Source organism: Antechinus flavipes, chromosome 2, assembly GCF_016432865.1.
Source record: "Antechinus flavipes isolate AdamAnt ecotype Samford, QLD, Australia chromosome 2, AdamAnt_v2, whole genome shotgun sequence".
In the NCBI taxonomy this organism is placed as follows: domain Eukaryota; kingdom Metazoa; phylum Chordata; class Mammalia; order Dasyuromorphia; family Dasyuridae; genus Antechinus; species Antechinus flavipes.
In genome coordinates, this window is record NC_067399.1 from 498,621,156 (window position 1) to 498,637,754 (window position 16,599).

General features: G+C 40.2%; 1 protein-coding gene across 4 annotated transcripts in view; it reads right to left on the reverse strand.

Moving 5' to 3' along the window:
• Positions 1 to 16,599, reverse strand: part of SH2D3C (SH2 domain containing 3C) — a 45,375-nt gene that overhangs the window by 23,537 nt on the left and 5,239 nt on the right. Inside the window, exon 1 of one of the 4 annotated variants that reach the window (XM_051980025.1) lies at positions 3,074 to 3,180. The exons of the other annotated variants lie outside the window; for them this stretch is intronic. Within the exon in view, the coding sequence (XP_051835985.1) occupies positions 3,074 to 3,110 (37 nt within the window). The 5' untranslated portion in view covers positions 3,111 to 3,180. Of the gene's footprint in view, positions 1 to 3,073; positions 3,181 to 16,599 lie in introns of those variants that run through there. 4 annotated transcript variants of the gene reach the window in all.

Consider the following 16,599-nt stretch of genomic DNA (forward strand, 5'->3'; position numbering starts at 1 on the left):
GGATTGCCAAGCCACCTCTCCTCTGCCCACCTGTTTCCTCATCAATAAAATGGGGATAATAGTAGCACCTCTGACATTCCACCTTAAATTTGATTCCTGGTAGCACAAATAATACTACTTATTGTCGGGGTTAAAAAGCAATCTCAAAATGAATAATATGGGTAAAACTCTATGTAAAGGCTAGCTGCTGCATAGTTTCAAAGTTTGCAAAGCATTTTACAGGCATTATAACTCTAGGAGGTTATTGTTATTGTCCCCATTTTAGAGAGGGGGAAATTTTAGAGATGTGCCCAGCATCACATAACTAAGAAAGTGTCTGAGACAGGATTCAAACTCAGAACTTCCTGAAGTCCAATACTTTCTACACAGCATCACCTAATTCTACATCAAGTTCTGATGGGAATGTCAGTGTACAGCCCTAATAACCGATGCTCGCCTCCCCATTGACATTCACTGGGGCAAAGAGAGGGAACCACAGGTAGAAGCTAAAAACCTCTGAGTGTGTGTGTGTGTGTGTGTGTGTGTGTGTGTGTCTGTGTCTGTGTCTGTGTGTGTGTGTGCTGCTTGTAAGTGTGTGGGAGACTGTGTACCTGGTTAGGGGTGAGCAAGGGGGTTTTGAGGGCTTTCATGAATGGCCGAAGGGTCCATCTACTCATAAACATGAAGGTTTCCCCTCCCTTTCCTGTTATTGGGGGCCCCAAGCTCCACCCAGGCCATTCACACCCAGCAACCCCTGCTTTGGGTGATAACATCTCCCCACATCCTGGGGCATGGGAGTATAGACTCTGGCTCCCAGGCTGCCCTTCTTCACCATCACATCACTAAATCTAGGCCAGAGGCAAGCTCCTCATTTTCTGCTTCCTTTCCCTCCCTAGAGCTCCAAGAATTACCCAAGCTGACCAGTTCTTATAGGCCTCCATATCCTCTGCTCTGGCCTTCTAATTCTTCACCAGGGATAACATTAGCCAGCCCATAACCCGAGTCTAAAAACCATCATCAGTCAAATACACACACATGCACTCATCTCAATCTATACCAAGCCAACCCAGCTCCACAGGCATCCAAGGTGTTGGGAAAAGTGAGAAATCTTCAGACCAAGAAGATCACTATCTGACTATTAGGAAGTCACTTATCTCTGGGTCTCAGTTTTCCCTGTCTATATTGTTGCCTTATCCACTAGGTTATGATGTGGATTAACTCAATTCAACTTGTCAAAAATGTATTTGTACATAGGACCATATGGTAGGTGCGGAAGATACAAAAATAGAAAAGAAAATTCTTGCTCTCACAGAGCTTACTTTCTTTTGAGAAAATATAACAGGTAAGAGAGAGAAGTCAATATAAAGTTATTTCAGGATTGAAAGAGTACTGCTAATAAGTAGAAAGAATCAAGAAAAGATCCACAAAGGAGGTGGCAGATCACTAAGACTCTGAAGGAAGGAATGTTTATGAAAAGCATCAGGGAAGTAAAGAACTCTATGAAGAGATGAGGGGTGATTTTGGGGTAGAATAACAAAGTGGAGGAGGGGTGATTAACCCCATGAAGGCCAGACTCTCCCAATAAGAGTACAGACACACGTACATTTCAATCAGATTACCACCAGGCTGAAGATTTGGCTGCTATTTATCTTTCCCAGCCAGACCCTGTGGGGAGGCTAGCCCTGACAGCCTGATGGTCCTATCTATCAGAGGGGAAGCTAGCCAGTTATGACCCTCTATACATAAGTTCAGGGATGGGAGAGGTTTTCTGCCTTGGAGGAGGAAGAAGGACCCCACTACCTGGGGTCAGTCAATCAGTCAACAAGCATTTAAGTGCCTTTAGAGTGCTAGGCACTATACTAAACTCTGAGGTTACAAAGAAAGGCAAAACCAAAAATTCACAGCTTTATGGGAGAGACAACATACAAACAATCACGTACAAACAAGATACATCCAGAATGAATTAGAAATAATTAACCGAGAGAAGGCACTGTCTTTAAAATTAAGAGGGATTGGGAAAGGCTTACAGAAGGTGGGATTTTAACTGGGACTTGAAGGAAGCCAAGGAGGCCAGAAACTTAGTTCCTGGGGGGTGGATGGAACTAAGAGAGAGAGAGAGACCTTACAATTAGGCTAATATATCCTTAGAAGGGAGAGGAGATCCTTTTTGTTTCTGTAATCCTCTACCCCCATCTCCTAGCTTCTACACATTTTAAAAGGTCAAGATCAAAGGAGATTTTCTTTCTGAAATTTTCCTGAAATTTGGTGAGCACGGCCCCCAAAATCAAGGTGTTCCTTCCTCTTAAGTTCTCCAAGTATCTTTGCTTTGGAAAGCATGGACTTTGCTATTATTATGAGTGTTTTTACTGTGGTAGTGGTTGTTACCTCTCTTACAGCATTTCCCATGTGGTAGTTGGTTTATTTGTGGGAGTGTCCCATCTCCCCAGAAAGCAGAGATCAAGTCTTATCAATTTGTATATCCCTATCTAAATTTAGCACAAAAAGCAGACATTCAGAGAATAAACTGAATTGAACTGAAGTTCAACCAACTAATTGTTATTTTTTGAGCAAGAACCTACTGCTAGCAAGAGAGCACATTAGGGTTCTTTCACATACTGAGACAAAACAGACTATCTCCCTGCCCTCAAGGAGTTTGTAGTCAAAGGTTACAACAGAATTCTCTTCAAATCTGGCTTCTGGCTACCAGAAAGAAGCCTGATATTACCCCTTCATTCTGTTGCTGTAGTCCCCCAACTTTGCTTCCCCCCACAAAGTACAATCAAAAGAAAAATAACTCCTTAGCTAAAAACACTAGGTTCAAGTTTCAGCAGTTTTGATCGGTATGGATCAGTCATTTAACCTGATCTGTAAAATTCAGGAAATTCGATCAGCTGGCCCCCGTGGCTCCTTCCAATTCTACATCTAGGCTCCTGACTAGCCATGAGGCAGCCACCTCTGTCTCTTCCAAGAGGGAGGGAGGCAGACATCGAATAAACAGCTTTGGGGAAGCCCATGGTACAGTTTGGAACTGAATGAACACAATCAAACTCCCCCTCCCTGAACACCAAAAGTGGGCAAAGACCCCAACACTCACTGAATTTTTTCCCGGTTTTCTTGGGAGCCTCAGTCATTTTGGAAGGCTGAGAAGAGCCGAAGAGATGAGGAGAAGCCTCTTGAATATCTTCACATCAGCTCGGGGAGCCCTCCCCCTCGGGCCTGCCCCTTCCCCTTTCTCTCCCCGTCCCCTCTCTGGCTCTCTCACTTTCTCAGCTCGCTTCCTCTGTGTATTTTTAAACAGTGAAACTCCCACAGCCCCACCCTCCTCACCCTCTCAGCAGGGGAAGGGGGGGAGGGGAGTTAGACCTTTCCTCCAGCCCCTGGCCCCTGCCCGCCTCCCCCGGGCAGCCTCCTCGGCTTGGGCCGGCAGAAGGGGAGGGAGGAGACGATGAGACCGCAGCATCCTCAGGGCCTGGAAAGGACCCAGGAGTAACCACAGGGTCTGGGAACCTGGCTTTGGCATCCTTAGCCATAACAGCTTCCCTGGTCCTGCTCTGGAGGGAGTGTCCAACCCTGGGAAGAGGAGGGGGGGCTCCTCAGATGCCCCCACCCCCCACTCATGGGAATTCATGGGAAAAGATCAGACGGCCAGGCTTTTGGACCCGCAGTTTCATCTGACTGAGAAGAAATCTGAGGCCCAAAGGAAGCCAATCGCTTCTTTTTCTCAGAATTAACGAAAATGGTATGAAAACCCAGGTGTTCTGCCTTCCCAACTCTTGCTCTCAACTTGGGCTCTCCTAGGAAGTAACACATCCTAGAATAGGGGTTCTTAACCTAGGCCCCATAGGGTTTGTGCTTAGATTTCAGGAGGGAGGGGTTTCTGGGTAGGGGAAAAAAAAAGACATCTTTAGTTTCAATATCATTGATTTCCTTGGTAATCCTCTGCATTTCATTTTATGGCTTTAAAAACATTATTCCAAGAAGGGGTCCATGAAATAAAAAAGGTTAAGAATTCCTGATGGAGACTCTATGTAAATCAACACATGCTATGTTCATTTTTTTTTTCTTTTTCTTCTGTTCCTTTTTTCTCACCTAATTTTTCCCTTTTGTTCTAATTTTTCTCCCAATGTGATCTATAAAGAAATGTGTATTTTTAAAAACAATTAATGTATATGTGTAACTAGAAAAAAACCAATTTTTTAAAAAGGGAAAAAAAGACTTCCTGAACTAAAGATCCTTAGGAATGATAAGATCAGAGATTTAAGAGCTGGGAGGAACTTTTGTGATCCTTTATTCAAACCCCATCAAAGGGAGGCCACCAAGGTCACCCAGAGAGTATGTACTTGACAGCCAAGCTCCAAACTCAGGTGGCCTTAACTCTAAATCCAATCTTCTTTCCACTAAGCAAGACTATCAAGCTGGAAGAGACCTTGCAACTCATTTAGTTTAAGTCTTTAGTTTTTACAGAGAAGGACACTGAGGCTGAGAAGAGAAAATTACTTCCAGCCTGGTAACCCTGAAGGCTAATCTTATGGGGAGTGGATTGACTAGAGGTCCCATCATACTGAGAACCTTTCTTCCCCTCCCAGAGTGGAATTTAAGGCCTTTGACTGGTCAGAGATGAGGAAGTGAAAACTTTCCACTACTTGCTTCTCAAAATCACCTGCAACTAGACTGCAAAGAGCTTAATGGGCACTAAAACCTAGGCCTGGAAAAACATCTGGGGAGAGAATCTGGACCTTCCCACCACCTGCCAATCAACTGTAGGGAAGAAGGGACCTACAGAATCAGATTTTGAAGCCAAATTGAGTGTTTCTTTTAGGGTGCTAGATTCTGCTTTTGACCTCATGGCCTTCCCATGGTTCTAGCTTAAAAGGCTGGGTTTTGGGCTGATTTGAGAGCAGGCCAATTATTGTCTTGACAGGGAATGGGTGGGGTAGTCCAGGCATGGAGCGTAATTAGTACCTGAATCCCATAAAGAAGAAAAAAACAATGACATATAGCACAGTAAAGCGGAGAATTCAGGAGTCCCAATTCTCAGCCTAGTGCTTTTGGTAATTGGTTTACTATTTTATTTTTCTGCTTCCAGGCTCTATCCTCCCTAATCTTTCCTCTATTCGGCTACCAAAATATTCTTCAGACAAAGATCTGACTTATCTTACTTTCTTACTCAAAAATTTTCAGTGGCTATTGAAAATACAATCTGCTCAGATAGACACTCTAAAATGTGATTCCCATTTACTAATTTTTTAAAATTTAGTTTATATCATTCCCTTTCATACACTTGACATTCCAACCAGCCTGGTCTTGCTGCTGTTTCCTGATCTTCACTTCTATTCTTTCATCTTTATGCATTTGTACAAGCTGTGTTCCATGCCTGGAATGCACTCCCTCCTTACCCCAGACACTTAAAAATTCCTAGCTTTCAATTTGGAATTATATTAAGGAAGTGACTAAAATATTCATTCCCTTTGACTTGGGGATCCCTGATCTTGATTTCCAGTCTCTCATCTTCATGCATTTACACAAACTGTATACCTTGTCTGGAATGCATTCCTTCTTTACCTCAGACCCTTAGAAATTCTTTGTTTTCAACTTGGAATTATGTTAAGGGGACAAAAATATCCATTACTTTTGAGCTAGAGATCCCACCTCAAGTTACATATCTGAAGAAGATCAATGGCAAAAAGATAGGCCCCAGATACACCAAAAAAATTTATAGTAGCACTTTTTTGAAGTATCAAAGAACTAGAAATAATTTAGAATCCCACCCCCTGAGTAATGGCTAAACAAATTGTAATATGTGAATGTGATGAATTGTTATTACACAGTATTTAATGGTAGAAATGATGAATACAGAGAAGTTCAAGAAAATTTATACAAACTGATACAAAGTGAACTAAGTAGAGCTGGGAATCAAAGTACACAATGGCTACAGTTACATAAATGGAAAGAATAACAATAAAAGTAGAAGCTGAATGCTATGAAATGATAATGAACAAACTTGACTCCAAAGTAGATATATGAAAAGACAGTGCTTTCCCCTTTTGCAGAGATATAAGAAATATAGGTGTGAACTACACCATACATAATTTTTTTGATGAGTTGGCTAATTTTGATGATTACATTTTTTTAAATTGATTTAATTCTCCCAGATGGGGAGAAGGGAAGGATGCATTGAGAAATGTAGGTAATTCAAAAGCAAAAAAGAAAAAATCAATTGAAATTAATTTTTAAAAAATTCCTAGTTTCCTCCAAAGTCAGGCTTAAGCATCTTTTTCTTTGTGGAAAATATAACTTTTCAGTTATTAGTATTCTGCATCTCTCTAAATTATCTTGTATTTACTGATCTGGGTATGTGCTGTATTCCCTAGCAAAACATAAACCACTGGGGAAGAGGGACGATTCTTTTTTATCCATGTATTCTCAGTGCTTAGCATAGGTGTCTGAATCTGTTTTTGCTCTGAACACAGCAGGCCCTAATGAGAATTTGTTAAATTTAATTTAATTTCTAAAATGGTATTTTGGAAGATAGGGGCAAGGGAATGGGCACTGTCAGTAGGAATGTAGATGGCAAAGGGGTGAAAGGAAGAAACCTTGTTGGAAGGGAATAGGATTCCAATTCTGCCTCTAACTCAGGTATGTCCCCATGTCTCTTTATATCCTTAGGTCTCTGTAATAGGAATAGTTTGGGCAGAATCAAAGAATTTAGCTCTGGAAGGAACTTCCCTTAAGAGATGAGGGAACTGAGTCCCAACAAGCTTAATTAGCTTACCCCAAATCACACAGGGTAAGAAAATAGGAGAGGCGGGTCAATTAGGTGGTGCAGCAGATAGAGCACCAGTCCTGAAGTCAGGAGGACCTGAGTTCAAATCTGTCACTTAACCCCAAGTGCCTCAGGGGAAAAAAAATAGGAGAGGGGAGACTATGATGGTGAATCCTAGACAATCTTCACTACAACTTGTATTCTTCAATGTTCTCTGTGTTTCACTGTTTCTCCAATTAGATGGATAAGCTGACTGAATTTGGAATAAAGAACTAGGTTCATGAGTGTGGATCACAACATAGCATTTTCACCCTTTTTGTTGTTGTTTGCATTTTATTTTCTTCCTTTTTTTTCCTTTTTGATTTTATTTTCCTTGTGCAGCAAGATAATTGTATAAATATGTATGTGTATATTGGATTTGACATATATTTACCATATTTAACATATATTGGATTACTTGCCATCTAGGGGAAAGTGTGAAGAAAGGGAGGGGGGAATTGGAACACAAGGTTTTGCAAGGGTTAATGTTGAAAAATTATTCATGCTTATGTTTTGAAAATAAAAAAAGAACTGAGTTCAAATCCTACCTTAGAAATTTATTAAATATGATAAGTCACAAATTTCCAATCTCTGTAAATCTGTTTCCTCAGCTGTAAAATGGGGATGATAATAGAACCTCCCTCACAGGTTGTTATGAGGCTCAGATGAGCTAATGATAAACATAAAGTTTTTTCTAATAAACCTTAAAACACTATATGGATACAAAGTATTTTAAAAAATTATTCCAACTCTACCTGACTCTGATAAGCTCAGATTTTTTTCACTTTTATTCTATTCCAATTGATCTGTAATTCAAAATTCCCTCGGCATCAGTCCCCTAAGAAGGACACAGCCTCACTTCTAACTGAAGACATGGGGGTCCTGGATATCTCTAGTCCCAAAGGGCCCTGGGAAGTTGAAGAAGAAACAGCTGAGCCTGAGTTCTTGGACCTCTGCTACTGGCAGGCGCCTCCACAGCTGTCTGGGGCTCTTGAAGAATGAATGAAGTCTCAGTGCTGGGGAGGTGGCTGCAGTCAGAGCCTTCATTGTCTGGGCTCAAGTGGCCGTTGGCGAGGCTCAATGTGTGTACCTGTTGGGAGCAAGCCGGCGGCAGCCTTGCCTCTAACAGCCGGCTGGTGGTTACAGGAGCCAGGCGTGTGTATGCATGCAGGCAGAAGCCACAGGAAGGGGAGGGGAGGAGAGAAAGAGAGAGAACAGAGAGGAAGGCATTAGGGAGGGGATAACAGAATTGTAGGGTAGGCAAAGGACTTCAGGAACCCTCTCCTTCAGACCATAACTGAATAAGAATCCCCTCTGTCAATATTCCTGATTCGGGATCTTCTGGCATCTGCTTCAAGACCTTCAGAAAAAGAAGACCCACCTATTATTTAAAAGACTGAGCCAACAGTTCGTTGGGGAGGGAGAATCTTTGTGACAAACTTCCCTGATAAGATATGTAGGCAATTGATATATGGAATAAGGATATATTATATAAGATATGCAAGATATATAGGAAATTGATGCAAACATGTTAGAATAAGAGCCATTCCAAAGAATAGGAATTTCTCAAGAAATGAAGTATAAGCCATCAACAACTGTATGGAAAAAATGTTCCAAATGGATAAAAATAAGGAAAGGGCATATTAAAATAATTTTGAGAGTCTATCTCACACCTATCAGATTGGCAAAGGTGACCAAAAAATAAAGTAAAACAACAGTTGTTGGAGAGGTTGTAGGAAGAAAGGTATATAAATGCACTGTTGGTGGAGCAATGAAATGGTTCCACCATTCTGGAAAACAATTTGGAACTATATCGCCAAAGTTACTAAAATATGTACTCTTTGATCCAGTGATATCACTAATAGATACATATCCAAGAGATCAATGAAATACTCATTTGTATGAAAATATTTATAGCAGTTTTCTTGTTAGAGTAAAGAAGTAAAAGAGGTGTCCACCAATTGGGGAATGACCAAATTATGGCATATAGATGTAATGAAATAATATTGTGCCATAAGAAATGACCAAAGGGACAGCTTCAGAGAAGACCTATATGAACAGAAGGAAAATGAAAGGAAAAGAGCCAGAACAATTTATACAATCATTACAATATTGAAAAAGAAAACAACTTTGAAAGTTGTTTTTTGATCAATGCAATAACTAATCATAACTCCAGAAAACCATTCATTGTTTTTCTCCTCTTTGCAGAGGTTATGGACTAGAAATGCAGAAAGATACATACGTTTTCAGACATAGTCAATGTGTGTGGTTGTTTTGTTTTGACTATGTCGATTTGTTATGAGAAGGATTCTTTTTTGGGATGAAAGAGGAGGTGGGAGTTATGGGGAGACAAGCGGAGGTAGACATACTGATGTCCCAAAAAGAATAAAAGAAAGAAAAAGGATCAGTGAAACATCTAAAATGCATTTTAGATGTTTCCTAAAGTGCACTGAAGAAAACAGATGAAAGTTGAGAGACATAGAAAAGTAGCATAGTTTGGAAACATCGCATTATATTTATTATACTTTTTTTTAAGTGCTGCATGTGATAGAGATATTCAATTTCATGTACAATCCTCTTTGTCTATCCTTTATATACAGAAATGGTCATGTTTGGCAAGTTCATAACAATAATAAAATAAAAAACTCATTCTGCTTTGGGACATCAATAATGAGACAAGTTTTTCTCCCTCTGTAAATTCTACCCGTTCCACTATGTTTGACCATGACCTCCCCTCATCAATAAACTCCAGTGACTCCCTATTACCTCCAGCATCAAACACAAAAACCCCTATTTGGCTTTTAAAGCTTTTTCACGACCTAAGAGCGTCTTTGTATCTTTTCAATCTTATATTTGAATCTCCACTATGTGAATTTTGCAAGTCAGTGACAGGGGAACTAGTTTTCCTTAATAGCATTTTCATTATCTTCTGACCATGACTAGAAATCTTTTTCTGTTCTTTGTTTTCTGGCTTTCTTGAGATCTCACCTAAAGTCTCACTTATTGCTAGTACATATTTTGTTTGCCCATAATTGCTTGCATGTTGTCTCCCCCATTAGATTGTGAGGTGTTTTAGATCAGAACAGTTAATGCTTTTCCTTCTTTCTTATTCCCAATGATCAACATGGTTCCTAAGACATAATAGACAATGAATAAATGATTGTTGACTCGACCTTGTGACTTGCTTCTAATCTTTTTCCTTACATTACATAGAACAAGATTAATACCTTTTCCATGTAATAACCCCTCAATTACTTGAAAACACTAATGGTGTCCCCCTAGGTCAAGGGTTCTTCACCTTGTGCCATGGACCCTTCTGGAAGTCCAGAGAAGCCCATGGATCTCTTCTAGGAATAAAAAACTGATTATTTTGAAATAAAGATGTAATTTTTTCCCCCTCATTTGAATCTGTTGACCTCTTGAAATCCATCTATGATCCCTAGGTTAAAAATCCTTCTCTATGTTTTCTCTTCTGCTGTTCAAACTTCACTAATTCTTATTCCCCTATAATCCTGGTCACCTTTGATCATATTCCAGGTTTTCAATGTAAGCACAGATTTAAGTATAAGACAGCCTAATCTGGAATTCAGGGTAGCCTAGTCTACCTTTCAAACCATTTCTGTCACTGATCTACCTACAGCTTCCACTCTACTCAAGCTGACCTTCTCATCATTCTTCTAATGTGCCTTTGACACTTCTGCCTCTCTGACTGCTTACCCTCCACATAATGTTCTAGTTTTTTCTCTCAAGTCAACAAGCATTTATTAAGAGCCTACTATGTGTCAGGTGAGTAGACAGGTTGCACAGTGACTAAAGCACTGGGCTAGGAATCAGGAAAACACATTTTCCTTAGTTCAAATCTGGCCCCCGACACTTAATTGTGCAAATCTGGTTAAGTACTGGACCCTGTTTGCCTTAGTTCTTCATCTATAAAATGAGCTGGAGAAGAAAAAGTATATTTGCCAAGAAAACACCAAATGTGGTCACAGGTTGTTGGACATGACTGAAAAAAGACTGAACAACAACAAATATGTCAGGTATTGTGCTAAGTGTTGAGGATACAAGGAAAGGTAAAAGTCTCTTTTCAAAGACCTCACAGTCTGATGGTGAAAACAACTGGCAAACAACATATATACAAGATAAACTGGAGATAATCAACAAGTGGAAGACCCTAGTTTTAATGGAAAGGTTTCTTGCTGAAGGTGGGATTTTAATTGGGACTTGAAAGAAGCCAGAAAAGTTAAGAGGCAGAGATAAGGATGAGGAAACCTGTGAAAATGTCCAGAGATGAGGGGAATGGGCAGGGATACCCGGTATAATGATGATGATGTAAAAAAACAGAAAACATCAGTAAAAACACTGTAAAGATAAATGATAAAATAAAGATAAAAAAATTAAAATGCCCACAGTTTAGGAGATGGATGTTTTGTGCAGAAAAACATCAAGATCAGTGTCACTGAATCACTGAGTACATGGTGGTGAGTAAAGTATAAGAAAATGGAAGGGTCCAGATTGTGAAAAGCTTTAAAAATCAGAGAGAATTTTATGTTTGACACTAGAGGGAATAGGGAGGTACTGAAATTTATTGAACAGCGGGGGAGTGATATACTAAGACTGACATTTTAGGAAGATCAGTTTAATAGCTGAGGGGAAGATAGGCTAGAATGAGGAGAAACTTGAGGCAGAGAAACAAATCAGGGAGGTCATTGCAACAATCCAGGTCTGAGCTAATGGGAGGAATATGGGAAAGGCAGAAATGATAGGATTAGAAAAGGGGAATGAGAGAGAGGAGTAGGAGAGGACACCCAAGTTGTGAATCTGGGTGTTGGGAGGATGGTGGGACCTTCAACAGTAAGACAGAAGTCTAGAAAAGAGGAGGAGAAAATTAATGAGTTTTGTTTTGTTTAATGAGTTTGTAAATTGAGTTTAATATGTCCATAGCAATCCTCTTTTTCAAAGTTCACCTCTGCTTTACCTTATTCTCTGAAATCCCTATTCTTCTCCTTCTGAAACTCCCATAGTCCTTTGTGTCTTTGGTGACACCACATTCTACCTCATAGTCTATTTATTAATACATATGTGTGTATATACACATATGTATGAATATGTGTATATATTTCCTTCTAGTAGCTTATTACTTTCTTTTTTATTATTATTATTATAGCTTTTTATTGACAGAGTCCATGCCTGGGTAATGTTTTTACAACATTATCCCTTGCACTCACTTCTGTTCTGACTTTTTCCCTCCCTTCACCCCCTCCCCCAGATGGCAAGCAGTCCTATACAAATTAAATATGTCACAGTGTATCCTAGATACAATATATGTGTGCAGAACCGAACAGTTCTCTTGTTGCACAGGAAGAATTGGATTCAGAAGGTAAAAATAACCCGGGAAGAAAAACAAAAATGCAAGCAGTTTACATTCATTTCCCAGTCTTCTTTCTTTGGGTGTAGCTGCTTCTGTCCATCCTTGATCAACTGAAACTGAGTTAGATCTCTTTGTCGAAGAAATCCACTTCCATCAGAATACATCCTCATACAGTATCGTTGTTGAGGTATATAATGATCTCCTGGTTCTGCTCATTTCGCTTAGCATCAGTTCATGTAAATCTTGCCAATCCTCTTTGTATTCATCCTGCTGGTCATTCCTTACAGAACAATAATATTCCATAATATTCATATACCACAATTTACTCAATCATTCTCCAATTGATGGGCATCCATTCATTTTCCATTATTACTTTCTTTGTGACCCTGGCAAGACAATTTCTCTAGCCTTTTAGTTTCTTCATGTGAATGTAATCCAGACTCGTCTGAGCATGTCTAGTTATGTTAAAATGGAGGCGTTTGAAAGGACTTTTTTAGAGTATGTCCAGATTGCGTAACATGCAGGCCCTTCGTGCCCTACCACAGGGGGAAGAATGACCTCTTTGATTGACTGCTTGAAGCTTTGAAATTGGCAAGATTGGGTTGATCACTCTTCTCTATTATATTCAGAAAATGGAGATTCCTAATCCCTCATAGCCTAGTTGACCAGATTATTGCTGACTTTCTTTGGAAGAGGATTAAAATGACATCACTGTGTTAGAATCAAGTTACAGTGTCTGATCAGACCAATATGAGCTCAGAATGCTCTGCCACAGGTGGGACACAAATAGTCCTCATGAACATTTTGGGTGGATTCTCTAACTTTGAGCCTCTCCTGTTTCTTCTGAGCTAATTCAATTCTGCTTTGTCCCTAGAGCACAGGACCTTCTCCGATAAAGGCACATCATGCTGGGCAGTCTTGTGCCAGTATCTCCCATATCATGCAATCAATTCTAAAGTTCTCAAGAGAGACCTTGAGAGTGTCCTTGTATCACTTTTTCTGACCACCAAGTGAGAGCTTGCCTTGCGTGAATTCTCCATAAAATAGTCTTTTTGACAAGTGTATATTTATCATTGGAACAACATGCCTAACCCAAAGGAGCTGCACTTTCTGCAGTAGGGGAAGGACTTTCCTTTTCCTGCTCCCTCTCTTTTATGATATATTGTTCCAAGAAATAGGTCCCAGAGTATTTGTTTCAGCTCTCTGTTGTTTGTCCTCAGTTTCAGGTGTCAGAGACTATCTTTACAGGATGGGGGGGTTTGATCACAGGCAGATATATCTAGCCAGTCCAACATGGGAGCCCTGAGCAGACAAACCATCTAAAGCTCAGGCCCAAGGACAATTTAGGGCTTGGAATTAGAATTATGCTTTATAGAAATTGAGCTATAAACTTAATCCCCTTGGTGAAGGGTGGAAGTGGAAAGCAGGATTATCTCTCTCATGTGTAAGTTTGTATAGTGGTGCTTGGAAGTAAATATTTCTGTGTAAAACTAATCTGTCAGTGGTTAATAGAACTAGGATTGGGGGTCACTTCCCTTCACCTGAGTCAAACTATAGATGGGGGTTGGAATCATTAGCAGAAAACCTAGAAACATTGGACTCCCCCAATCTCCTTAAAGAACCTTGAAAGGAAGGGTTATGAAATTTAATATACTTGGTCTTCCGGTAGTGAAGGCCAGAGTAATCAGGGTTACATGTAAAATGGGGATAACAATATCCTAAGTACTTCACAGGTTGTTGTATGTATCAACACTGTAAATCTTAAATCACTAGATGTGTCAGCTACTATTGGTTATTACTGGGAACATGGAATATATATTTTTACATGACCTTTCACCCGTACCCAGTAAAGGGCCTTGGCCCCAATAAATTCTTGTCAATGTACTGATTATATTGATTATACTTGAACTCCTTTTTATTTGTTTGAATGTGTTTTCATGTAGGCTCAGTATCCTATCTCCCCTTCTTCAGATAAAAAGGGCTTTTCATAAAGAAATTTGTGTGTGTGTATGTATATGTGTGTGTATATATATATATATATATAAATATGTATGTATATATGTATACATACACACACACATATATATATACAATATACATATATGTACCATATATACTCGAGTATAAGCCGAGTTTTTCGAGGGCAGAAAATCCCCTCCTCGGCTTATACTCGAGTCACTAGATAAAACATGGGTAAATATCCCTTTGAATGCCCCCATGCTGTGTAATATACAGCGCAAGTGCCGACTGTGATACTACAGGGCCGCCCGTTGCTACGGTGATGCGGCTGTTCCTGTAAGTATCACAGTTGGTAACTGGACTGTATCCTAATGCTGGCAACTGCTCTACATACGTATACCGGCACCCGCTCTCCTCCTCTGCGGGCACTGGTGCACTACCTAAACTTACTGACAGAATAAGTTTTCCCAGATTTTGGGGTTAAAATTAGGGGCCTCGGCTTATATTCGGGACAGCTTATACTCGAGAATATACGGTATATATACACACATAACACACACATTTATATTTATGCACACACTCACAGAGATGCTAGAACCAACTTGCACTGGCTTTCAAGAGTTAATTGTTAAATTTTCAGTGTGAGTATTTTTACCTCTGAAATTGGCATATAAATATCAATCAGGGCAGCTAGGTGGCACATGGACATAGTGCCAGGCCCAGAGTAAGAAAGACCTGAATTCAAATTCAGCCTCAGATTTTTACTAACTATGTGACCCTGGACAAGTCATTTCACCTTGTTTGCTTCCATTTCCTCATCTATTAAAAAAGCTGGAGAAGGAAGTAGAAAGACACTCTAGTGTCTTTGCCAAGAAAACCCTAAATAAGTCATGAAGAGCTGGACTTGATTGAACAACAACAAAAGTATTTGATTTATTGCTTTGTTGAGTATCTAAAATTAAGAATGTAATGCAGTAAATATTAATATCAATTAACTACTTAAATTAAAAAGATGTATTGTGCTTTTTGGAGAATCTGCTATTAAACAGTATGTGTATATGTGCATAGGTGCACATATGTGTATAGGTATTTTAAGATTATATATTTAGAAGGGACCTTAGAAGTCACCTAATCAAATCCCCTCATTTCTATAGATGAGGAAACTGAGGTACAAGGGGTTTAAGTGATGGTGCAAAGTCCACAGTATGAGGTTCAAAGCCCAGTCCTCTGAGTTAGGATCCAATGCACTTGGGGTCTCTCCACCACCCCTCGACTTTTGTTTGGATCAGACACAAGGCAAAAGAGTAACACAAGCAGAAAAGGGAAGTCATTAACTTGCTGTGTGATCTTAGCTAAGCCCCTTTCCTGGGGGAAACCTCGGTTTCCTCACTAGTAAAACAAGGGGACCTCCAAGAATGCTTTCAGCTCTGATATTCAGTTAATGCTTACTGTTGTGGGTAAGAGGTCACATATTTTCTAAAAGAAGGGAAGAATGGAGCACAAAACAACACCAAAGACAAACTTAAAATATTTAAGCTTTTGCTTCCAACTTTCAATGAGTGGAAATCCCCAGGCTTTTGGGATAGATGCTGAAGGCCAAATTCTCAGCTCGGTGTTCTCTAGGCCCATCTCCAGCCTTCTCCTTCCTTCCTTTTCCCCCACTGGAGTCTTGAGTCATATCCTGTTGGGCCACAGTCATCGTGTTTTGTCATTCCCCACCAGAGACAGTGGTCTTCCTCACACCCTCCAGGATGTGTCATAAGTCACTTCCCCTTAGTAGGTCTTGGTTTCCTCATCCTTTTCCTCTGCAGGGAGCGTGAGATGGGGGGAACTGGCTTTGAAATGAGCATAGAATGAAAACCCACATGCTAGAATCCTGAGAGAAATTGGATTGGGGACTCCTCCACCCGGGGGCCTGAAATATTAGTAATTGAATCAGTTATTCCTCCCAGGTAATTAGCTGTGAGAATCTACAACTAGGTAAACTAAAACGACTCTCTACAATGGTAGGAGCTCAGACCTGCGGTACCTGGAAGGGAAGATAATTTGGGCAAAGGGCACTCTTCATACTCCTTTAAGTCGCACCAGTAATAAATCTGGTCCTAAATCACTCAATGCCCAGTCACTTCTGGGATGGTGAGGAAACACTGCAAAGAGATGAAATCCTTGTGACCTTACTCAAGGTCATAAGTTAGTGTCCAAAGTAGAACTAGAACCCAAGACTCCTCTGTGAGGTCAAACAATCCAGCTAGATGACAGCTAAGGTCTGCTCCAGTTCTAAACATTCTAAAATGTTTCTCCCAGTGTGAATATTCTTTATTCTAAGGCCACCCTATCACCAACCTTCTGTTCTTAGGCCCTTAAAACATCCCATGTTTTAAGACTCCTCCCAGCTCTTGCATTCCCAATTCTAAGCTCCCTCCCAGCTCTTAGCACTTAATGACTCTTTAATGAACACTTGGCTACTTCTTGAGGTCAGTTAGCTGTTCCT